The sequence below is a fragment of the Sinohyriopsis cumingii genome, chromosome 16, assembly GCF_028554795.1.
Source record: "Sinohyriopsis cumingii isolate HCF-2022 chromosome 16, ASM2855479v2, whole genome shotgun sequence".
NCBI lineage: Eukaryota > Metazoa > Mollusca > Bivalvia > Unionida > Unionidae > Sinohyriopsis > Sinohyriopsis cumingii.
Genome location: NC_142976.1, coordinates 59,711,641 through 59,738,635, shown reverse-complemented (window position 1 = coordinate 59,738,635; position 26,995 = coordinate 59,711,641). Strand labels below are relative to the sequence as shown.

Below are 26,995 nucleotides of genomic sequence, written 5' to 3'. Positions count from 1 at the left end.
GATCATATTATATTCAAATTCATATGCAATCTCTTCCCCAAAATGGTACATTTTTCTTACACTATTTCATGTACTTTGAACAAAAAATACTTTTTCGTGTGCAAATGAATATATACATTTTCAGGAACAATGCCACAACCACATTATATCCGAATTCGCACTATCACGGGGTGCATTATAGTGGGGTCACAATATATATATATATATATATATATATATATATATATATATATATATATATATATATATATATATATATATACACACATATATATATATATACACACATTCACTCACCAGTACATACATATGGAGGTTTCCCTAAGCACTGTTGATAGAACTGTGCACAGATGCATCACAAAATGCATTTACATGTTATCATCATAAAAATGACAAATCACAATAAAATATAAATAAAAGTAAATGTTCCTTACTTTTTCAAAATTACAGCATTCTGAAAACAATTTTGTAGTCATTGAAATTTAAAAGAAGAAATCTGCATGTTTGTTTTTAAGAGTTGTAAAGTGAATACATTCCATTCTAATGATTAAATTAACCATTAAATATATTTGTTTCCTTCAATTTTCTGACATAAACATATGACTCCATGATAAGAAATCTAGCTGTAATTAAAGTTTGCCGATACCAAAATATATACTTCACCTTTTGATACTGAGTGTACTTGACTGGGTCTTTTTCAAATATTTCATAAGTCTGAGATTCCAGATTGTCCATCAAAGGCTAGGGAATAAAAACAATAGCAAAAGACATTATAAACTATGAAAAACAAAAAATGTGAGATGAATTATTATATCACAGCCATATCAATATCTCCAGTCTCATTACATCATATTGTCATTACATTATTCATATCCAGCACAATAGTTTCCATTCAGCAATTTCTAAGGGACTGGATTGTAATAAAATTTGCTTTCAAGTTTACAGTAAGACAACTTAAGCTAAGCTCAATATTCACAATTTTCTTGCAAAATGTTATGGAGTTATTGCCGTTGCACGACTTGAAACTTGGACCTTCACTGAATCAAATCATATTTAATACAAGTCTTTATCTTAAGACCTAGACCAAACCAATTTTCACTATTTTCTGGTAACAGATTATGGAGTTACAGCCCCTGTCTGACTTAAACCTCTGTCTTTCAATTTAGTTTCCACTCAGTAACTTTTGAAGGCTTTAAAAGACTGAAATTAAATTTGGTTCAAGTCTTTATAATAAGCTGACCTATGTCAAGTTAGATTTTCTCCAATTTCTGGCACTTTTATGGAATTACAGCCCACATGACTTTGACCTTTGCCCTTCAAATTCAGTCCAAGAACTCTTGAAAGACTAGGCAAAATTCTAAGGTGTTATGACCATTTATTAACAATGAACTTAGCCCTTTTATTATAGCACACTGATGGGGGCATAATAGCATATGGACACATTAAAACAGTGCTACTAATAGGTACTTTCTTTAAAAATGGTTATGTATTAGGGATTAATAAAGTTGTTTGCTGAAGTCTACAAAATAGTTAAGAAGGTAAGCCTGTCTATAATTTTGCAGATCCATGTAGAATTATAGCAACTGTGCCCAAGATGCATGTCAAAAATTATAAGTTTTTACTTATATAATGCTGAAATATTCTTGCAGTTACTCCACAGTTGATGAATATTACTTAAATGTTAAAAGCAGAAATAATACCAACATGACTTTCTCACTAAGCCTAAAAATAAAAATACAATATCTTTTCCTAAAATGCTTATCTGTGAGATTACCAACTATTGAGCCTGTTACCCTTAATAAACAGACATTAAATTCCATAAATAAAACCTTTATTTGCGAAGATATCCAAACTTACCTGCAGGGGGCACTGCAGGTAGTCTTCATAACCTCGAGCAAACTGAGAAACTGTGTCTGGCGATGGCTGAGTCTGGTGAACATAAAAATATTAATTAATAATTATCAATTTTCTTTCCCAAAACCATAAGCAGATCTGTAAAACCATGAGTGGTAAAACCCACTTATCTCCCCTTTTCTTTAATACACATTTTTATCTAAGTTGTTTACATACAGTTAACCATATTCTAAACAGTCTACATCACAAAAACAGTTAAAAATGTTAGTGAAAATATTCCACAAAAAAAACTGACAAAAAATAAATATCCTGCACACCAAAAAGCTCTCAGCTAAAAAACTGTGGTGTAAGACATCAAAACTTCCTACTTTTACCATTTCATCAACAAACAAAAAACTTTACATACCAACTGCGAATCTTCCCAAATCTTTGACCATTACGTATGAAAATGAATACTGACCAAAATGAAATTTAACATTTTAGAGCTGATTGCAAATTGAACCACACAACAAAAGTGTAATTTAAGTCGCAAGTCTTCAAGCCCAGGATCAACATGTCATTTTGCAGTCTCATATTCAATCATCAGTTCATACATAAAGGCAATCTGTCATCCCCATAGGTCGCTATTCTTCAATGGGTTTTCCCTACCTCGAAGACTTAATTATTTCATGTTTATTAAAGAAAAATTAAAATGCAATAAATTGATGTCTTCTATCATTCTTGTACAGGTCATATATGCTATATGATGAAATATGGGGAAACTATACTAAGTTTAAGAATGAAAAGTATGATGTAGTGACCTTGGAACCCAAATTTATTGAACTGTCATATGAACACACATTTTGCAAGGAGAAGCAGACAAATAGATCCATAATAAAAAGAACTACATTCATGGATGATGACTTGTTGAAGGTTGGAGAATTTTAATAGCAAGAAAAATACAGGATGATATTCTGTTTTTTCTGCTACTTTCTATCCTCAGGTAATGATAAAAATATAAACAAAAATGGGGTAAAAGGTACCCAATCACTGAGTACATTTCTGAAATTTGCCCAGGCTGAAGATTGCTGAGTCCTCTTACCAAACACAAAAAGAAAAGCATAGACTGATGAGTCAATTTTTCTCAGTATGACGTAGTTATCAAGATCACGTGTGTGTGATATTGATATTTTATGTAGCTTTATAAAAAAATCAGTCATATCACTACGTTGTCTGCAGTGTGACAGTTTATAGTGATGTCTAGCACTGGGACATCATGCTGCAGACATGTAGCGTCATGTCCCACCCAATCACATTATCCTGACACCAGGCTGTCCAGTTCTAACCCTAACCTCTTAATGCTGAGTGCCCAGTGAGGCAGTGTTAGAACCCTTTTTACAAGTCTTTGGTATAACTTGGCCAGGGTTTGAAGCTGCAACCTCCCACATCTGAGGTGGTCATTCTAACTACTAGGCAACTGGAGCAGTCACAAGACCACATCAGTTTTCCATAACAAAAAGCCTACATGGATGATTTAGGGCTATTCCACCTAAATATACATGATGGCCAAGGATTGAACTTTTTCAAAAATATATGCCACATTACTCTGATCACTTGTAGGGTTCATATGAAAATGATGCACAATTCTAAACTGTGTCTATGGGTAAATACTTGACATTAAAATTGACTTCCCTAGGTCCCATGTATGCAGTACTGGAACAGCTCTTAAGGCAGGTTTTAAATTCCTAATGCTTTCTCAATGTCTTGTATCCTTTTCATTGAGTTTATCATTTTCTTTCAAACAACTATTATTGCAATTAATAAAACTGGATAATCGTTTCTTTGCTTTCATTACTTAGGAGAAAGATGTCACAGCAATTCTACTATTTCCAATCTGTGTCACAGTTCAGAGTGCTATGATACACTCAGGTAACAAGCGACATCAAAATGACGACATCATGTCATTTTGAGCTGCACAGTAAGAATCAAGATTAGAAAAACGCACTACCTTAATATGTTCCTCTTTCTTTGTGAAAAACAAGTAAACATATTATATTTCTCCAAAATTACTTACCTAATCACATTAACATTAGGGGAATATAAGCTTACTGCCTCCCAAACCCAGTCATTCAAAGAAAGATGAAAAATGTCTTTTCATTCTATATATATATATATATATATATATATATATATATATATATATATATATATATATATATATATATATATATATATATATATTATCAAGGTCATTAACTATTGCAACTTACCTCCCCTTGCCAGGTAGTAAGCTTTGATCCCCCATGTAATTGTGATCAAGGAACATATTTGAAGAAGTAAAAAAACATTTTATCCATGTAAAATGTGGACCAACTTCAAACCTCATGTATCAGATCTGCTGTTGCATAATGTACTAGTATATCTGGGTCTATGCTCTTATTTCTACAATGGTTCCTCACCATAATGATATTCTGAGGAGCCGTGATATAGAGAAGATCACTGTATAAAAGGGAACTGTTATATAGAGATCACCTAATACGGGGGAGCTGTGATATAGAAGATCACTGTATACTGGGGAGCAGTAATAGAGAAGATCACCTTATACAGAGAAACTGGGATATAAAAGAGATCACCTGATACAGGGGAGCTGTGATATAGAGATCACCTTATCCAGGAGAGCTGTGATATAGAGAAGATCACCTTATACTGGGGTGTATTATATGGCACTCTGATGGCCACCAATATGAGATCATCTTCTGCTGAACTTTCAATTCACTAACAACATTAATGCATTCATATTTATTAAAGTGAAAAATTTCATTCAGAACATAATGTTGCTAATGATTTCTACCCCTAATTCAAAATGCAATACTTTATCTGACTGATTAATAAAAACAAGTGGACTGGGAATTTTAACGATTTGCAGACCAGGAACCTGGACCAATGTCTACCTTATTTAAATAGAACCTGACTTAAATCAAACTGACATGGGAATATATAGTTCAACTATCTGGGATCATGTTAATTTGGGGACTGTGTTGTATCAAGCACCATGTTATACTGGGGATTGTGTAATATCAAGAATCATGTTATACTGGGATGCTTTATAGTGAGAGACCATAACGTGTACTTATGATATACAAGCAAATCCTGTCTGATAATAAGTACAAAGCACTGACCCTGACCTGCTGGTATTTTATCAGACTGTAGATCTGGGTTTATACTGTTTGCAGTTACATGCCACTGAAACAAGGATTAATTTGACATTAATTTATATGCTACCATCACAACAATTACATTCAATTTACCTGCCAGAGGTGATCCAGGTATTGTTGATAAGAATGGATTCCTTTTCCTGGATGACGGTCCACACCTGTTAGTATCAACTGCACCTCCAGCTGGGAAAATAAACATCAATAAAAATTACTTCATTACAGCATGACGAGCAATATCTATTTTAACAACTCAAAATTCATAACTCTCAATCTAATAAACATACATGTAAGTATACAGATATTTACATACATATACTCCAGGTTACCTGGTACATTATTTTCAAGACCATTTATGACAAAATTACAGGTGAGACCCTTATGCCCATAGAAAGATGTAAAAGTCCTTGTAGAAAGATGCTGCATATAGTTGAAAAACATCAGATCTTGGTGATACATATATCCATGTTAGATTGAAACAAGCCTCTGGCATCTAGGTCATTTGATAATGTGCCACATCAAAAATTACTGTTCAAGTTGGAAAACGATGGAATCACTGGACAAGCGATTCATGCAAGCTGACCCTTGTGTTTATCAGGGAACTATTGGGACCACTCTATTTTATTTGCCACATCAATGATCTTCCAGACTTTGTGAAACCTGTTTGCATACGACTGTTTCCTTTACAGAACAATTGAAAAACAAATTGACCACCATACCCTCCAGAATGATCTCAAAGCCCTCAAAAGAAGGCTGACAGACTGCGGTATGACTTTCAATGTCACTAAATGCTATCTCATGAGTACGACCAGTAAATTAAAAACATCATCTCACTTCAACACCTTAAATAACCACATGCTACAAGAAGTCAGTGAAAACCCCAATCTTGGACAAACATTGTCTGAGGACTTCAAGTGGGAATCGCATATTATCAAATCGACCAAAAAAGCAAACACTACACTTGCATTTCTAAAAAGAAACCTCAGACAATGTTCACAGACATGTAGACAAACTGCCTATCTAGCATAGTACGATCTGTGTTAGAGTATAATTGTGTGGTCTGAGATCCATACTACGCTTAGGATGTCAACAGAATTGAGAAAGTCCAAGCCAGGCAGCAAGATTTGTATCTGGTTACTATAAAACAAGTGAAGCAGGGTGCATCACCAAAATGTTGACTGACTTGGGTCTACCAACACTCGAAGATTGGCGTAGTAGGATCCGTGCTACATACCTCTATAAAGTAGTCGAGGGGTTAGTGCTGGCTCCCTTGCCAAATATATTTTTAAAACCATTAAGACAAAAATGTCAAATTAAAGCCAAATCTTTTCCTAATTTTGAAACTATAAACACTGTAGAAAAACAAGGAACAAATAACAGTAGATGTTTCATAGTTAAGCAGTGTAGAAGAGAACAATTTAGAAATTCTTTCTTCGTAAAAACAATTGTCAACTGGAATCATCTAAGTAATAGTGTTGTGTGCGTGCAAACAACGAAGAATTTCAAGACAGCTCTTGAACAATTCTACCAAATTTTTAGTGGCTCTCTTCCTGTGCAAAAATTATATGCCGTAACTGGCCCTGCACTGTATAGTCCGATTCAGATTCAGGTACAGGCTTCCAATCTAGATCAGACACAGACTAAATCAAATACTCATGTGGACAATTTCATATTTCCACCAGGACTGGTGTCCATAAACAATATGATACTATGGCAAATACAATAATTACAAACCTATAAAATACCACAGCAATTTAATATTTTGCCACACAAGTTTAAAGTGTGTTCATCTACAAAAAAATATATAATACACAGCACTTGCAATTATTAAAAACATAAATTTCAAGAGTCTTCTAGCCACTTTGTATTTACGTTGTTTTAGCAAAGAAACATATTTCAGATTTTTATATTTCCAACGCTACTTAAGCCTAATTGCAGCTTCATGACAGTTATGTCATTCAAAACCCAGCTGCATCAGTACAGTACAAATATAAGTACACAGGCTGCAATAGTTTCTTGTGACAATTTAAATGATTGTCAAAAAACTGAAAATGCAGCTGCACCAACCGCATCAGCAGCTATTTCTCTCTGATGAGATACAAAGATATTGAGATACAAGACTGGGGGGTGACAAGATCACCCCAGCAGATGGGAGGGTATGCCTCCACATCCAATAAGGTCAGCCTCTGCAGGAAACCAATCTGACATATCCCTAAACCACAGAGAGCCCGATAAGCCTCTACACAAGTGCATCAGTACTTCTAACCAACTCCTCCACAACCACAGTGAACAGAAGAGATACGAACACTAACAAAATGAACAAACTGGTCATTCCAGTTTCAAAATGTCAGCAAGCCAAGTTTTCAAAACTACCTGAGTGTTTATACACATTAACCAATCTGAGCACCATATAAACCGTACTCTGTATCAGATAACAGAAGTCATCTAATCTGATACAAAGCTCTCGTGTGGCAATATTAATCAGAAAGATAGATAATTAAATTGGCTATACAAATAAGAAACTCAACAGCTGATAAGGATCAACATTTATAAGCGAATATATACAGTATCATCAATCTAAAGTGTTTCCTTGCACTTGTCATTTCTTTCACTCTGCAAGACACATTTGTTGCAGATATGACAACAGGAAATAAACAAGCCTACAAGGTCAAAATTTCTGCCAGGAATCAACAATCTGTTTCCAAGTTGTCAGTGTTAATATGACATGTCAGACCTATACCATAACACACCTTTCAGTACCTGTAAATATTTTGTCATGATGGTGTCAAGCATTGAAATATATCAGGTCACTTACTGGATACTTATCCCAAGACTTGAAAATTATCCCATGACTTGAAAATTATCCCATGACTGGATAATTATCCCAAGACTGGATACTTATTCTGCTAAACAGGAAATGACACTGTATATATGTACCATAAAAGAAGATATGTTGCAAGCTGTAATTTAAACATGTATTTCTTATTATTTCTGTCTTGCACGTTGTTGTTGTTGTTGTAGGGTTAACGCCATTTTTCAACACAAGATAGGCTATACATGGCAGCCAGTGGAGGAGGAAGAACCCGGAAAACAACCAAAAGAACCACTGACCCACAAGAAGCTACTGGCAAGCTTTCTCAATACCCACATTTACCAAATCCATAACAGTGAGCGCTTGTCCAGTCAGTGCCCGTATTGTATGTTAATTGATTTGTACAAATATATACCTTAAAAAGCTGCCTCAGGAAGTTCTGATGGGCCTTGGAGAGGACCGGGTAACCCTTTTTGTTGGTCAGAAACAGACTGGTGGACACTATGGCTGCTTTGACTGGTTCTGACAGCCAGCGGTTCAAGACACACATGTCTGGAAGATCAGAAGTAAGCTCGAGGGCCACGCCAATACGCTTGTTATTATCAACTAGAGACCTGAAGGTGTGCCACCTATAAAAGAAAGGAAACTGTACATACTATATATATTTGCTTATAGGTCAGATTCAAATGCAAACAACAGTGACCCTGATCTGACATCACGCAAAATGTCAGCTAATGCTTGTTCTTAGGATTACTCCTATACAAACTGCATTCTGTGATGGCAGATCTAGGTCTGTGCTGTTTGCTACTGGATCTAACTGTAGATAAAGTAGGAAACAAAAAGGAAAACAAGGATTCCATTTAACTCTATGTAGTGATACAATAAATTCTTTTATACATGGGTTACTTAGTGTTTCAAATGCACCAGTGGCCTAGTGGCTAGAGCATCCACCTCGGGTGCAGGAGGTTTGAACCCCGGCTGAGTCATACCAAAAACTTATAAAATGGTACTAACAGCTGCCTTGCTAGGCACTCGGCATTAAGAGGTTAGTGTTAGAACTGGTCGGCCTTGTGTCAGGATAATGTGACTGGGTGGGACATGATGCTTTGTGTCAGGATAATGTGACTGGGTGGGACATGATGCTACATGTCAGGATAATGTGACTGGGTGGGACATGATGCTACATGTCAGGATAATATGACTGGGTGGGACATGATGCTACATGTCAGGATAATGTGACTGGGTGGGACATGATGCTACATGTCAGGATAATGTGACTGGGTGGGACATGATGCTACATGCTGCAGCCAAAATATCATATGAACATACTGCTGAAAAACATTTGCTAAAACAACCTATGTTCTCGGCTTTCAATTCTGAAATGGCTAATGTAGGCATACATCTCAGGCATCGTTATAATTTGATATTTTCTCCTTTTCATATTGTTTATTGCTAAATTATTTACAATGGATTATTCAGGCAAACCAAAGGGTAACCAAAAGTTAGGACAAGGTTTTTCTGTGGCTCCACCTACTGGGCAGATAACTGGCTACGATCCCTCATTACTATTATGTATAGTTTGATAATCCCTTATGATGTTACATCAGTTTGCAAAACCTGTAACCTGTCCTTAATAGATATGTCCTTAATAAAGAGGTTAGTTTCATCATAAATAATAAGTAAACATTCAGGACCAAAATATTCCTCATGCTTTATCAGGGTTCATACTGATTGTAGTTGTTGTTGTTATAGGGTTTAACGCCATTTTTCAGCACAGGATAGGCTATACACGACGGCCAGTATTAATGGTGGAGGAAGAACCTGGGAAAACCCCAGAAAGAACCACCAACCCACGAGAAGCTACCGGCAAGCTTTCTCACATATCCACATTGGCCGAGCCCAAGACTCTAACCCACACAGACAGAGGTGAGATGGCAGTGATCCGTGACGGAAAGCACTTTAGACCACTCGGCCACTCGAGGCCCCGGTTCATACTGAACTCTGAATGATAAATTCAAAGACTTTTCCCAAATTTTCAAAGACCACAAACACAGATTTCCAAGACCTATTATCGCTAACATTTTGTATACAGGTTATATGAGAAAACAACGATTGCAAAATACTACAATATTGGTTAATGATGAAATTCAAACTATAATTAATTTCCTAAAATTGCTTTATAATGATCCAGAAGAAAGGTTAACATTCATTGCTATTTCAGAAATATGTAAGCTATGCATCAGATTTAACACAAAATAGATTATTCTCTTAACAGACATCAGCAACATTTTAAACGCATTATTATAGTTGCTGTTTTTTCTCTTCAATCATTTTGGAAAGAGAAGCCACCACTGTCATCTTTTCCGCTGCTCTTCTCCTAAGAGCATTTGACTCCATTACAAGCACAATGAATCCTTTTAATGTTCAATGTAACCAAAATTCAATTGGCTAAATAGTCTTGTTAAAAAAAAATTGTGAATTAATGTAATGAACATTTTGATTAGCCAAAGCTGATGAACCTCGTCCAATCAAACTGAACGATTCATCAAAAGAAAGAAGCAAAGAAAACCAACTACATCTGAATCTAGGCAATTTTATTTATAATAATAATATTAGTAATATTAATAATAATGAGGATTTTGTATAGTGCCTAATCTTTAGAAGCTCTAAGCGCTTTACATCATTAGATAACATCTAAAAACATATATAATGATATGATTATAAAAAACAAACACCATGAAATTAGAAAACAGAAAAAAAAAGTGCTGAAAATAGTTATGGTGCTGACTGTCTTTGATGAAGGGTGTAGCCGGCTTGCTTTGATGAAGAGTGCATGTGTTATTGAAGTCGCTGCCAAGGCCAACTTTGGATGGCCAAACAAATGCATGTTTCTTATTGCAGCAGCAATGAAACTGAACGGGTCATAAAAAGAAACCAGGAAAACTCGACTTTAGTCTGACCAAACATCCCCATTTGTTTGTAACCCCCTACCGATTTCAATAACGAAAATGTTTAACGTGATAAAAAGTGCACAGAACTAAGTCAATTGAATCATTGATTTATAATTTATCAATTGATTGATTTATAAATCAATTGAATCATTGATTTATAATTTATAACCTGACTGTGACCAGAATGGCACTAATAGTGACATCCCCTGCACCTTTCATGCTTAATGGACTTTTTATACTAACATGGCACTATATTGCGTACACTATGGGCTACTTTATTTCCATCAGAAAACATAATAACTTAGTTCATCCTATTCGGTAACTGCGGGATAATTCCGTAAATTACCATAACGTTTAGAGTTTGGAATTATATCCCTTTGCACACAAGAACATAGAAACTAAACCGCTTGTTAAATCCACATGAAAGGCAAATTTTTTGTTGTCATTCTTTTCCTTTGCTTAATTCGTCTTTGGAAATATCAGAAGCAGACAACATATGTATATACATCTGAAGTCATGTACACACGCCTTTGCTGAAAATGGACTTGTCCAGGAACTGGAAATGGATCTCGAGCATATCCATCTATTATATTGAAAACTTCTGTTAGGCATGAAACGTGCAGATTATGATGGTGTTAGGGCCATTCTACTCACAGTCAGGTTAGAAATTATTAACAAAGCATGAATTGAATAAGTTCCTTGCACTTTTTATCACATTAAAGGTTTCCATTATTTCAATCAGTAGGGGAGTACAAACAGGTTGATGTAGTCAGACTATACATCCGAATCTAACAGCCTTGGACAACTGTATTTGTGATTATGGAAAGAAATTAAAAATTCTGGGTTTATTCAATTTTTAAAGACTTTTAAAGACCTCAGAGTAACCTGCTCGATTTCCCCAAACTTTCAAGGCCTTGAAAATGCTACCTCATTTTTCCCAAACTCTCAAAGATCGAACAAACCCCATTTATGTCAGGACCAAAATATACCTCAAGCTTTAGGTCAGGACCAAAATATACATCATTCTTAATGTCTAGTGTACTTACCATTCCCATGTGTCTTCCTGTCTGGAGTCGGAATCAACCTTAGGCATCCCTTCTACCAACTTTTCTGCCTGATCTCTTAAAGTTATTAGGGGAATCTGGATCCAAAATTGCTGAAAAACAAAATAAGTTTCAAACATGTCCATCATCCGATTAACAAAGACAGATGGTCGGCACCAGTTGCCTCACAAAAAAAGTTGTCATATGATGATAACCAAAGAAACTTATTCCTTCCATTTCAATGTTTATTTGTCTCTGCTACCAACAAAATCCAAAATTAGGATCAATAACAATTGTGCAATAACTGGTTCTGTTTGGCAACTGGCTCAATCCCTTTTCTTTAGGTTCATCTGTGGTCTTGGTTCATAAAGAAACAGTGAAAAGGTTTTGTTGCATGGAATGTCCACAGCCAAATGACAAGATTAGAAAGGGAATGTCCGTAATAAATGAGGTTTTGGGGAACAATTGAAAATAAGCTATTAAAGAGAACATTTGTAAACTGCCTATTAGCAGGGCATACAAATATCCACATATATTTGGTTCATCTGAACTAAGCTGTAACTAGAAGTTAAAAGTTATCTGCCCACCTATGTGGCAGTCTGATAGTGTTCTCCCCTTGAAACATGGATTGGTGATAAATCTCATGCATATCTCAGTTACTACTGAAGCAGAAGGCACACTCTCCATATGGATGTAACTGGGGGGGAGGGTGTATGTTTATTATGGAAGGATGATACTAAAAGTAAAGTAACAGCATATTCCAGAACCAAAACTATTTCAAGTTCATGAAATAATTATGTACATCAATATTTTCTAATTTGTAAAAAAAAAAGTTATACTTCATTTGAACATTTTAGTTTTGATTTCAGAAATAGCTGTTCTCCATGTTTATTTCTGGAAAAAGAAGTCTGACAAGAAAAATCAAATTTTCAGGATCCATGATATAACTATCACAATGTTATTGGGATAACCTCATAAAATAAGCGGAAAGTTTATGATACAACTTATGCCTAATGATACCAACACTACTTGGCAGCACAACTTATTCTACACTTCAGTCACATGTACAACAGGCGTTTATCTTTCTCCCTGTCAGAATTATTCTATAAACAAGATTTCTTGTGTTTTATTTCTGCCTCTCACTATAAATCAATACTGGTCATTCTATATAGAAAGACCAGGTTTTTTTTTGTTGCTGTTGTAGGGTTTAACGCCATTTTTCAGCACACAATAGGCTATACATGGAGGCCAGTATTAATGGCAGAGGAAGAACCTGGGAAAACCCCGGAAAGAACCCCCGACCGACAAGAAGCTACTGGCAAGCCTTCTCACATACCCACATTGGCCGAATCCAAGACTCAAACCCACGCAGACAGAGGTGAGATGGTAGTGATCCATAATGGAGAGTGCTTTATACCACTCGGGGCCCCCTAAAGACCAGGGTAATATCTTTTCTGAACCATTATGAATAGATAAATAGATGAATTCTGATGCATTTTGATAATGAGAAAAAACATCATCATATACAAGAATATAATATCTGGAAACAGTACCATTTTATCAAGAATAATTACATTACATTGAAACAATAAAAAAAAACATAAAAGAATTACCAAGTATTTTGCCAATGAAATATTTCAGACCAGGATGCATTTTAAAAATAGGAATTTATAGGAATTAAAAATAAGATACAAGACAAACATATAAATCAAAGAATTTAGGGCATTTTGAAACCATGATTGAGGAGTCTTTGAAATGTTACCACCCAACCCCCATTTCTCAGAATAGCCCAGAAGTAACTGCCTACCTGTTGAAAGTATCCAGTAAGAAGGTGCTCGTATAGGCAGCTGGCCAGGTTGACACAGTTTGCATCCCTCAGCTGTACTAGAACTGCAGGCAAACCAAGGTGGCTCCCATAATTAAGTTCTTGCTTCAAGGCCTGCAATAGAATCACTCTGAAATTTGAAACACAAGAAGACAGCTGCCCTTTAATAGCTATGCTTAGCATGTTGGCTTTTTATTAATTTTAGTGCAACAGAGCTTGCCATTAAATTTAGAATATAGCACAGGTCAAAAACCTACAAAAATGGCATATGCAGGACCGACATCATTCACACAGTGGTCCATATTCCCCATGTAAACAGAAATGGAGCTAAGGGCTGAGACCTTAATACAAGTTTACACGCATTAGATTTCATTTTAAAAAAATTGTTCATAGTCTTTCCTATGGTACAAAAGCCAGCTAACTAGACTGTGACCCAGGTCACGCATTAATATTACCATGGAATGGGGAATAAATGTAATGGTAGTGATCTTCCAAGGAGAATCGGGTGGGTTCAAATCACACTGGGGCTGACCTAGCTCTGTCATGGTAGTACCACTACAGTAGATAAAAAAGATATATTCTGTATAGTAACAGAAAGTTGTTCTTGTATAATTGTGACCCAGGTCTGGTGTTATGTACCAATTTCTTGTTGGTGGATGCAAACCTTCACCAAATTACACTTTAGCAGGCTATATTTAGCTCACCTACAGTCTGTTCCATGTTTACATTGACTGTCTTTTGTGATGTCAAGCACATGGGTACTGACTGATGTACGTGTTTGTTAGGAGTTTGTGATTGAAAGAGCAACTGATCACAGTGAATGAAATTCATGAAAGGGCACAAACATCAATTCCCTGCCCAACTAACAAAAGCTTCTCACATTCCTCAACTCAACTTTGGACAGACAACAACTTGGGTCATTCCACTCTTACACATGAAGTGCGCTTGTCTTTCAGGCGAGTGCAAGCAGACAACAGCCATAATTAAAAAGAATTATAACACTTCTAAACTTCAAGTCTGGTAAGACATCATTTGTATTTTGTTGTGCTAAAATTATTAAATGCCGGCATGCGGATTGTGTATTGTATTTGTCTCATTTGTAATTAATCCTAGTCTTGTATATTAAGTCTTCACTCTGTATTGCTTTAGGTTTATTCCATACAGTACCCGTCCATTAACAAACCCCAAGACCAACAATGAGTGTTGTAGTTCGTGATTTCTCCCTAAATAAAACACCCAGCTCAAAAGAAACACCAATCAACTTAGTCTGAGTGTGATATGGATTTTTAACGTAGATTTAGCAATTCTTCAGTCATATCGCTACGATGTCTGCAGTTTGGCAGTTTATAGTGATGTTTAGCGCTGGGGCATCATGCTGCAGACATGTAGCATGATGTCCCACCCAGTCACATTATTCTGCTACCAAGCCAACCAGTCCTAACACTAACCTCTTAATGCTGAGCTCCAAGCGAGGCACCTGTTAGTACCATTTTTATAAGTCTTTGGTATGACTTGGCCAGGGATCAAACCCATGACCTCCCACATCCGAGGCGGACACTCTAACCACTAGTCCACCAGAGCGGTTGCCAATCAACTTAGTAATCTGCAAATATTTTGCTGGATATCAAAACTGAATTTTCTCTGATAAATCCACAAAATAAGTTTAATCAAAAGTTTGTGCATAAATAGAATCTTAAACATCTCCACAGGGTCAACCAATTGGATGAGAACAAACACAGGGTCAACCAATTGGAGGAGAACGATCATATCATTCCGCTGATCCATTTCCTGCTTATTAATCTCATTGAAGATCTTGTTCATGCAGATTTTACAAGAAAATTTCATCCCGATTTCTTTAAGGAAACATTTTGAGCAGAAAAACAAGATGACATGGGCCAAGACCACCTCATTCATATGCATGAATTTAACTGGGTCATCCATGACCTCGCTAATCAAAGCCAAGATCACCTCATTCATATGCATGGATTTAACTGGGTCATCCATGACCTCGCTAATCAAAGCCAAGACCACCTCATTCATATGCATGGATTTAACTGGGTCATCCATGACCTCGCTAATCAAAGCCAAGACCACCTCATTCATATGCATGAATTTACCTGGGTCATCCATGACCTTGCTAATCAAAGCCAAGACCACCTCATTCATATGCATGGATTTAACTGGGTCATCCATGACCTCGCTAATCAAAGCCAAGACCACCTCATTCATATGCATGGATTTAACTGGGTCATCCATGACCTCGCTAATCAAAGCCATGACCACCTCATTCATATGCATGAATTTAACTGGGTCATCCATGACCTTGCTAATCAAAGCCAAGACCACCTCATTCATATGCATGGATTTAACTGGGTCATCCATGACCTCGCTAATCAAAGCCAAGACCACCTCATTCATATGCATGGATTTAACTGGGTCATCCATGACCTTGCTAATCAAAGCCAAGACCACCTCATTCATATGCATGGATTTAACTGGGTCATCCATGACCTCGCTAATCAAAGCCAAGACCACCTCATTCATATGCATGGATTTAACTGGGTCATCCATGACCTCGCTAATCAAAGCCAAGACCACCTCATTCATATGCATGAATTTAACTGGGTCATCCATGACCTCGCTAATCAAAGCCAAGACCACCTCATTAATATGCATGGATTTAACTGGGTCATCCATGACCTCGCTAATCAAAGCCAAGACCACCTCATTCATATGCATGGATTTAACTGGGTCATCCATGACCTTGCTAATCAAAGCCAAGACCACCTCATTCATATGCATGAATTTAACTGGGTCATCCATGACCTCGCTAATCAAAGCCAAGACCAACTCATTCATATGCATGGATTTAACTGGGTCATCCATGACCTTGCTAATCAAAGCCAAGACCACCTCATTCATATGCATGGATTTAACTGGGTCATCCATGACCTTGCTAATCAAAGCCAAGACCACCTCATTCATATGCATGAATTTAACTGGGTCATCCATGACCTCGCTAATCAAAGCCAAGACCAACTCATTCATATGCATGGATTTAACTGGGTCATCCATGACCTTGCTAATCAAAGCCAAGACCACCTCATTCATATGCATGGATTTAACTGGGACATCCATGACCTTGCTAATCAAAGCCAAGACCACCTCATTTTAAGACTTCTGTTGGCTATCACCATAGCTGCCAACCATACAAAAAATACTGACGGTGTATGACAAAAATAGTGACTTACAGGAACAAAAACTGATTTTTAAAACTTTAATGTATATGTAACTATTTACAAGATCTACAACCATCAGTAAAGCCAGACAATAACTTGGTTAATTATTTCATGTCAAAGATGCATGTGTTGCACTGTTGCAACTTCTGAGTAAGTCATCAGATATAAGATGTTTATAGAGCCTTTTCCACACCTTTTTTCAATCATTATCAATTCAAATGTACCATCATTCATTGATGATCTGAATTCTGTGCAATTTTTGTCTGAATTAATGATCCTCTCACAATCAACATTGGAGTGTGGTAAAGAACGAAGTCGTAACATAAAATAATTCAGAAAGTCTCCACATGAATTCTTCATCCATGACGTCAGAATCCACTACCCATCAACACTATCACAGGACTGTATTGTATCAGTCACGGAGCTGATCTGGTATGAGGTAAACTGTGATATCAGCTTATCCTGGGCTTCAGAAGCAGAATCACTATCTTTGTAAGCTGTGACATGGAAAATTTCTTGAGAAAGAACTTGATGTCAGCAAAGGAGACCTCTAACCTTGATCTAATATTTGCAACTCTAGTATGAGATAGAACCTCATCCATTAAAGGGAATTTCTTCTGCATATAGGTGCAAGTATTTATTAAGTATCTCCTCACTGCACTGAAAAACTTCTCTCGATGCCTGGAACTTAAGGATTCCAAAGTCTCTGAACACTCTGCCCCAACATCCAATCCTAATTTTTCACGATGATGATATTCATGACCAAAATCAAGGGCAGTGATGTCATCTGTCCCAACTATGAACATGGGCTTAATAAATCTGCAGACAAGGGTCTTTGAAAAGATTTATCAGACAATCTTGTAATATATGAATTTGCAGAGAATTGTCCTGTAATTGCACACTGCTGACCTCAAAGATAGGTATTAATGACTTAGGGAAAAGCGCATATGCAACTGTATACTTGCTGATCAATCGTTCACATACTGACAACCCCTTATTTACCAATAGTTGAGGCTTCATCAATTTTGATGATGTCAGTTTGCTACTTTTTTTTTCTGGTCATGATCATCAGCATGAGGTTCATAGTCAACTTTTGTGTCGAAGGTGACTTAGTGTCAGAAGATAAAGAACATGTGACATTCCCATTTGAACCACCATCTGGAGCAAGTTTAATTATCGTATACAGTTTTATTGGGCTACACAATAAATTTTTTTTTAAAGAAGATTCATTTTGCGCTGGAAGAGGTGTCTTGGGTTTCTTTCCTACTGAAAGCACAGAGATGGTGGTAGAAGTATGTGACTTGGATTTCTGCTTTTCTTGGAGAAGGACATTAGCCTCCTCTTTGATAAGTTCCCATTGTTCCAGTAAATGTTAATACATGGACCAAGGGACAGCCATCTGCTGCACACATTTTAAAACTGTATGCACTTTGACCTCGTACAGGCTTTGTAACTCCATGAATCTATGCACTCTCTTGGCACTTTTGTCCATGAAATAGCAAATGTCAACTAGCAGTTCATCCATTCTTATGGGTAAAGCATTAGCTGCCTTAAGTGCAGCCACGTACATACAATGGCATGGACATCTGAAGGTAACAATGGTTGCTTCTGTCTGATAAAACTGGGAGGAAAGTTGAGTGTACACAAGTTTTTGGTTTCCTTTGAACAGTGTATCAAAACAATACAACAACAAAGCAAGAAATGTATAAAATAAATTTTAAAAACTTTAGAACAAAGAAAATACCCCGGCAAACTTTCTGGCAATCAAAATAAGCTTTTCGTAGTCAGAGTTAAAATATGAACATAAAAGGTTTAAAACCACATACCTTTCAGTCTTTTCACAATGTAATTATGGTTGTCTTTTGCCAGGTCATTAATGATAGCCACTGTTTTTGTTCTAGCACACAAACAATCTTTTGCGATTTTACTGTCTCAGAAAAGTGTATGAAATAAATTGCTATCATCACTAGCAACTGAAGGAAGGTTCCTTTCTAAAAGAAATTTAGTTAAAAGAACTTTCGATCCAATTGCACTGAGGCTTCTCTCTGGTATTTAGAAATGCTGTAAGTTCAGGCTCTGCTGTTGATGATGAAGCAGCAAGCTGATTTTATTAGCTTTCTCATGCTGATTTATTATCACAGGTGCTTCCATGCCTAATAGCAAAATCACAATTATGCAATTTGCCAAATGCAAAGTTTTCTCCTTTTAATTACTAGATGGTTTCCTAAAATTTAAACAGGACTTTTGTTGCTGTAGAAAATTATTAATCTTCTGCTCTGCTTTTCGACATGATGAAGATGAGAAAGTGATACTGGCACGTGCTTTGTGCAATCCAATATGGTGGTTAACGAATGGCATGGTAGCCTTGACTTCAAATGAACCAATCATATTTTGGAGCTCTGTACGGAACTGGGTGCCCACTCTAAACAAAAAATAGCAAGGAAATTTGTTATTTAAATTTTTTACAATAATGGATTTTTTAAACAAAAACATATGCCTGTATTCATGTCCAAAATATGGGAAATATGGGACACTCAGTAGCTATGTGACTGTGAAATAGTGTTATTAATCCATCCTTCTGTAACTATGTTCTCATCCTTGCACATCCATCTACCCATTGTGTTTCCCAAGGAATGTAAGATTGAGTAAAAGAATAAAATACTGGTATCACTGCAACAAAAAGTCTTGATACAATTTTTGTACATGAACCTCTTCTGCACAAATGAGTGTAAAGGGAAACACTGTCCCATACAAGTTTCATATTGAGATCACTAGAGAGGAATCTGTAAACACATTTCAAATTTTTATCAAATCATTAGTAAAGAAAAGATAATTCATTGAAAGATAGAGAAATAAGCTTACAGCTTCTGAGTTCTTGCGAACATGTTCAACTTTTGAATCTGGATCTATCCATGGGGACAACTTTCCAACTATGAGAGAATTCCAGTCTGAAAAAAAAAACAAAGTATGTATGTCCAGAGATCATGTGTTTGTTGGGATAAAGCAGTTTCTGTTAACCAGAGTTCCTGCTTCTATCATGCTAAACTTCTGCAATGGAAACTAAATGTACATATACTGTACATGGAAAGACATGCACATCCCTGCACTATAGGTGAAATGATACAAAACCTCAGATATCATACTGTTATGATTCTATGGTTTTAAATTTTGAAACAGAATGAAAGTGAAACCAACAAGTTTAGTAAAACTCAACAAATAGTTTATTCCCTTAGAAAACAAAGTGAAACTTTAAGAGGAACTTACAGTATTGTGAACGAAGTTCCAAACAATCTTAATTGTCCTATCACAAGGCCAAAAACATAGAATGTTCCAAATGAATTCCAAAATTATTGAATGTGCTGATGTACCAATAGTCTTGAAGTATCACAATGATATAATCCAGAATGTCTTCAGGGAGTCCTCAATAATCCCAAAGTAGTTGTTTTAGTCCAAAAAAGTCAATGAGCCCTTTCTAATCTAATTCCAATGAATAATTGAAACAAATAGTTCCTCTCAAATTATATCTGAACACAACAGTAAATGATTTAACAGACTGAACTTAAAAAACAGGAATGAATAACTGTTTACCTAGTCCTTTATATACATTCCCACTTAACCTATATTGTAAAAGCATTTTTCAAAATACTGTCAACAAGTTCACCTTTTTGAACATATGTCAACAAGTTCACTTTTTTGAACATACCAAACTTGCAAAAAAAGGTTAGGGCTTTCAAATCAATTTTAAGCAACTATCATTAAAAAAAAATGACAAAGTCAGGTAGGCCAAAACTCTATGCTCAAAATATCCTCCCCCAAAACCACTTTGAACTTTTAAATTAAGCCTTTGGGGGGGGTGGGGGTGGAATAGCATATAGCTAACCAGTATTGCAAAGAAACTGTGCTATTCTTTGCAAGTGAATTAAATAATCATTTTGATTTTGTAACACTAAGAGATTATAGTGACTGACTGGTCTGCATGGCAGACTCACAGTTTGTAGGCTAGTGATTTGAATACTACCCAGACCTGGCTGGTTTGGTTGCTGCTGTACATCAATGGGAAAGCCACTTAATCTCACTGCCATAATAAATAGCCTTTCATGTGCTAATATGCCAAGAAATGCCAATGATCAATCAATCAAGATATATTTTAAACTTCTATTATAAAAACGTAAAACTACACTATCCACATAGTACCTATAGGTTGATGACCACAATTTTTGGCACACCATTATTTACATGTATTCTCACCCCTATACTGATCATTTAAGAATGATCCTTTGTTACGTATCATAACTCTTTTCAAAGCATTTGAAAAAATATACAGAAAGTAATATTTGGGAATAAATGCAGATTTCATTCCTACCTTGACTTGTTAGAGATAGATCTGATCTGGTGAGGGCACCACTGCGAGATTTGGCTGGCCCAACTATACTCTCTCGCTTAAACCGTGGGTTGACAATCGAAAGGCATACAAAGTCAAATCTGGAAAGAAAATCAAATGTTCCTGCTACAAATCTGCAAAATGGTCATAATTTAATGCCCCAATATGAAATGATTGCTGTAACAATCACAATGTAATGTCCCTATATGAAATGACTGATGTAATGATCACAATTTAATGTCCCTATATGAAATGACTGTTGTAATAATCACAATTTAATGTCCCCATATGAAATGATTCCTGTAACAATCGCAATTTAATGTCACTATATGAAATGACTGCTGTAAAAATTATAATTTAATGTCCCTATATGAAATGACAACTGTAACGATCACAATTTAATGTCCCTATATGAAATGACTGATGTAATGCTCACAATTTAATGTCCCCATATGAAATAACTACTGTAATAATCACAATTTAATGTCCCTATATGAAATGACAACTGTAATGATCACAATTTAATGTCCCTATATGAAATGACAACTGTAATGATCACAATTTAATGTCCCTATATGAAATGATTGCTGTAATGATTGCAATTTAATGTCCCTATATGAAATGATTACTGTAACAATCACAATTTAATGTCCCTATATCAAATGATTGCTGTAACAATCAAAATTTAATGTCCCTATATGAAATGATTGCTGTAACAATCACAATTTTATGTCCCTATATGAAATGATTGCTGTAACAATCACAATTTAATGTCCCTATATGAAATGACTGCTGTAACAATCACAATTTAATGTCCCTATATGAAATGATTGCTGTAACAATCACAATTTAATGTCCCTATATGAAATGATTGCTGTAACAATCTCAATTTAATGTCCCTATATGAAATGACTGCTGTAACAATTACAATTTAATGTACCTATATGTAATGACAACTGTAATGATCACAATTTAATGTCCCTATATGAAATGATTGCTGTAATGATCGCAATTTAATGTACCTATATGAAATGATTGCTGTAACAATCATAATTTAATGTCCCTATATGAAATGATTGCTGTAATGATTGCAATTTAATGTCCCTATATGAAATGACTCCTGTAACAATCACAATTTAATGTACCTATATGAAATGATTGCTGTAATGATCACAATTTAATGTCCCTATATGATTGCTGTAACATATCACAATTTAATGTCCGTATATGAAATGATTGCTGTAATGATCGCAATTTAATGTCCCTATATGAAATGATTGCTGTAATGATCGCAATTTAATGTCCCTATATGAAATGATTACTGTAACAATCACAATTTAATGTCCCTATATCAAATGATTGCTGTAACAATCAAAATTTAATGTCCCTATATGAAATGATTGCTGTAACAATCACAATTTTATGTCCCTATATGAAATGATTGCTGTAACAATCACAATTTAATGTCCCTATATGAAATGACTGCTGTAACAATCACAATTTAATGTCCCTATATGAAATGATTGCTGTAACAATCACAATTTAATGTCCCTATATGAAATGATTGCTGTAACAATCACAATTTAATGTCCCTATATGAAATGACTGCTGTAACAATTACAATTTAATGTACCTATATGTAATGACAACTGTAATGATCACAATTTAATGTCCCTATATGAAATGATTGCTGTAATGATCGCAATTTAATGTACCTATATGAAATGATTGCTGTAACAATCATAATTTAATGTCCCTATATGAAATGATTGCTGTAATGATTGCAATTTAATGTCCCTATATGAAATGACTCCTGTAACAATCACAATTTAATGTACCTATATGAAATGATTGCTGTAATGATCACAATTTAATGTCCCTATATGATTGCTGTAACATATCACAATTTAATGTCCGTATATGAAATGATTGCTGTAATGATCGCAATTTAATGTCCCTATATGAAATGATTGCTGTAATGATCGCAATTTAATGTCCCTATATGAAATGATTACTGTAACAATCACAATTTAATGTCCCTATATCAAATGATTGCTGTAACAATCAAAATTTAATGTCCCTATATGAAATGATTGCTGTAACAATCACAATTTTATGTCCCTATATGAAATGATTGCTGTAACAATCACAATTTAATGTCCCTATATGAAATGACTGCTGTAACAATCACAATTTAATGTCCCTATATGAAATGATTGCTGTAACAATCACAATTTAATGTCCCTATATGAAATGATTGCTGTAACAATCACAATTTAATGTCCCTATATGAAATGACTGCTGTAACAATTACAATTTAATGTACCTATATGTAATGACAACTGTAATGATCACAATTTAATGTCCCTATATGAAATGATTGCTGTAATGATCGCAATTTAATGTACCTATATGAAATGATTGCTGTAACAATCATAATTTAATGTCCCTATATGAAATGATTGCTGTAATGATTGCAATTTAATGTCCCTATATGAAATGACTCCTGTAACAATCACAATTTAATGTACCTATATGAAATGATTGCTGTAATGATCACAATTTAATGTCCCTATATGATTGCTGTAACATATCACAATTTAATGTCCGTATATGAAATGATTGCTGTAATGATCGCAATTTAATGTCCCTATATCAAATGATTGCTGTAACAATCATAATTTAATGTCCGTATATGAAATGATTGCTGTAATGATCGCAATTTAATGTCCCTATATGAAATGACTGCTGTAACAATCACAATTTAATGCCCCTATATGAAATGACTGCTGTAACAATCACAATTTAATGCCCCCATATGAAATGATTGCTGTAATGATCACAATTTAATGTCCCTATATGAAATGACTGATGTAATGCTCACAATTTAATGTCCCTATATGAAATGATTGCTGTAATGATCACAATTTAATGTCCCTATATGAAATGATTGCCATAATGATCGCAATTTAATGTCCCCATATGTAATGACTGCTGTAACAATCACAATTTAATGTCCCTATATGAAATGATTGCTGTAATGATCACAATTTAATGTCCCTATATGTAATGACTGCTGTAACAATCACAATTTAATGTCCCCCATATGAAATGATTGCTGTAACAATCACAATTTAATGTCCCTATATGTAATGATTGCTATAACAATCACAATTTAATGTCCCTATATGTAATGATTGCTGTAACAATCACAATTTAATGTCCCCATATGAAATGATTGCTGTAACAATCACAATTTAATGTCCCTATATGAAATGATTGCTATAACAATCACAATTTAATGTCCCCATATGAAATGATTGCTGTAATGATCACAATTTAATGTCCCTATATGAAATGATTGTTGTAATGATTGCAATTTAATGTCCCCATATGAAATGATTGCTGTAACAATCACAATTTAATGTCCCTATATGTAATGATTGCTGTAACAATCACAATTTAATGTCCCCATATGAAATGATTGCTGTAACAATCACAATTTAATGTCCCCATATGAAATGATTGCTGTAACAATCACAATTTAATGTCCCTATATGAAATGATTGCTGAAATGATTGCAATTTAATGTCCCCATATGAAATGATTACTGTAATGATCACAATTTAATGTCCCTATATGAAATGATTGCTGTAACAATCACAATTTAATGTCCCTATATGTAATGACTGCTGTAACAATCACAATTTTATGTGACACCATCTTGTTGGAACCCATAACATAGACATCGACAACATTAGTAGCAAAGGCAATGGCACACCAAGCATTGCATCTTTTTGGAGGCCTCTAAAGCCAAAATTATCAAATCAACAGAAATGGAAATTGACAGGAAAATCACTGCATTTATAGTTCATCAGCATACTGGAAGGTGTGGGATTTCACAGTATGATCACATTTTTGGCTCCAGATTATGAAGTTAAATGTTGAACAACAACTGCAGCATTGGTTAAAGAACTTTATGTGTAAGGGGTTACAAAATTAAAACTCCAATTGGGGAATGCAGAGTACGTTGCATTCACAACTGATATGTGCACATCCATACAGAATATCACATATATGTGACAGCACACTGGATAAACCATGATTGGCAGCCAAAATTAGCTGTTCTACAAACAAGGGAAATGCCTGAGAGGCACAGGGGTGAAAACATCAGTCTCCACTTGGATGCTGCTAATGAATGGCAAATACCAGTTCACAAAATTGCTGCAATGGTGCATGATAATGGCTCAAACATCAACTTGGCCTTGAAGTTTTTGGATGATTGGCCAGATCAGCATTGCTCTGCATACACACTGCAATTGGCAGTCAACACTGGTCTTAAAGCAAGAGCCATTGAAAAGATACTTGGCGCCACCTGCACACTTTAAACGTAGTACAGTTGCAGCACAGGCTTTGCGTGATAAGCAAGCAGCATTAAAAAATGGAGAGACAGAGGATATGTCAGAAGTGATAATAGATCGTTCTACAAGATGGAACTCATCGCTGGACATGTTGGAAAGGCTTATTAAACAGCGCTGGGCCACTGAAGCAGTGCTGTCTGATCCGACTATTACAGTCCACAGTTATGCATCAACTCTGGAAATGACTGATGACAAATGGTTTCCTGCCCAAGCTGTCATACCTATTTTGAAACCATTTCAGTTGGTAACAAGCATGTCACCTGGATAGACATATCCTTCACTTTCATCTGTTTATTCGCAACTGTACATCATTTTAAGAAACATTATGGTTTCCAAAACCAGATGAATGTGTTGCTATTAAGGAATGCAGAACAACAATAACTGCACAATTATGCTGTTTTTACCCTGAAGGATACAACAAACTGAATGCATCAAAGGTAGCTGTATTTGATCCTCATTACAAGCTTCTAAAAATTTTTTTAGGCCCAATATCAAAAAGAGACCTATGCTGCCATCAGATCCAAATTGGAAACAATCATGGGTAAAAAAAACTGGCAACAAATTGGAGATATCTGAAACTGAACCACAGCTGATGCAAGCGAGAAGACTTACAGACTACTGTAGTGGAAACATGTCTTGCTGCTTTACGTACTTGCCGATGAACCAACTCCTAATTCTAACTAACTTGCAATCTACCTGTCAGAGATGCCGCTATCGGTGAATTCAGACATTTTGCAATATTGGCGTGATAAGAGTAAGCATTATCCTAAACTCGCCACTCTTGCTCGAAAATATTTGTGCATTCCAGCAACATCCATGCCATCGGAAAGCGCATTTTCATCAGCTGGGCACATAGTTAGCAGGAGACAAGCCCGTCTGGCACCAGAATCTGTGTGTATGCTTCTTTTCCTCAGCAAAAACTGGAACATGTGCACTGACAAGTGAAAAGTCACATTTGTTTTCTTTCTTTTATAAGCATTCAACAAATAGTTCAGGTACATTTTAATCATTTTTAGTTGTCACAACTTAAATATTTTAAAATTACTTTTTAGCCTCTTGGAACTTTACTGATTATTTTATTACAAAGTGTCTTAAACTATTTGTTTTATTTTCTTCCTAAAATTTTGACATTTTTATCCATCAATATGTGATTCTAATGACCATAGGACAAAAATACAGTTTCAAAGGCTGTCTACAGCACAGATCATTGTATAGATGAAACTCAAACAACCACTTTCAAAAAATACAAACTTCGCATTAGTTTTTAAGACCAAAATT

The 26,995-nt window shown here is 35.4% G+C and overlaps 1 protein-coding gene across 1 annotated transcript in view; it reads right to left on the bottom strand.

Moving 5' to 3' along the window:
* LOC149780509 (protein arginine N-methyltransferase 5-like) overlaps window positions 1–26,995 on the bottom strand; it is a 71,588-nt gene that overhangs the window by 35,657 nt on the left and 8,936 nt on the right. The window contains exons 2-9 of the mRNA XM_089937505.1: window positions 21,279–21,397; window positions 19,778–19,863; window positions 13,659–13,790; window positions 11,855–11,964; window positions 8,273–8,486; window positions 5,142–5,231; window positions 1,858–1,929; window positions 664–741 (exon numbers count right to left, since the gene is read on the bottom strand). Coding sequence (XP_089793631.1) covers window positions 664–741; window positions 1,858–1,929; window positions 5,142–5,231; window positions 8,273–8,486; window positions 11,855–11,964; window positions 13,659–13,790; window positions 19,778–19,863; window positions 21,279–21,397 — 901 coding nt within the window. The remainder of the gene's footprint in view (window positions 1–663; window positions 742–1,857; window positions 1,930–5,141; window positions 5,232–8,272; window positions 8,487–11,854; window positions 11,965–13,658; window positions 13,791–19,777; window positions 19,864–21,278; window positions 21,398–26,995) is intronic.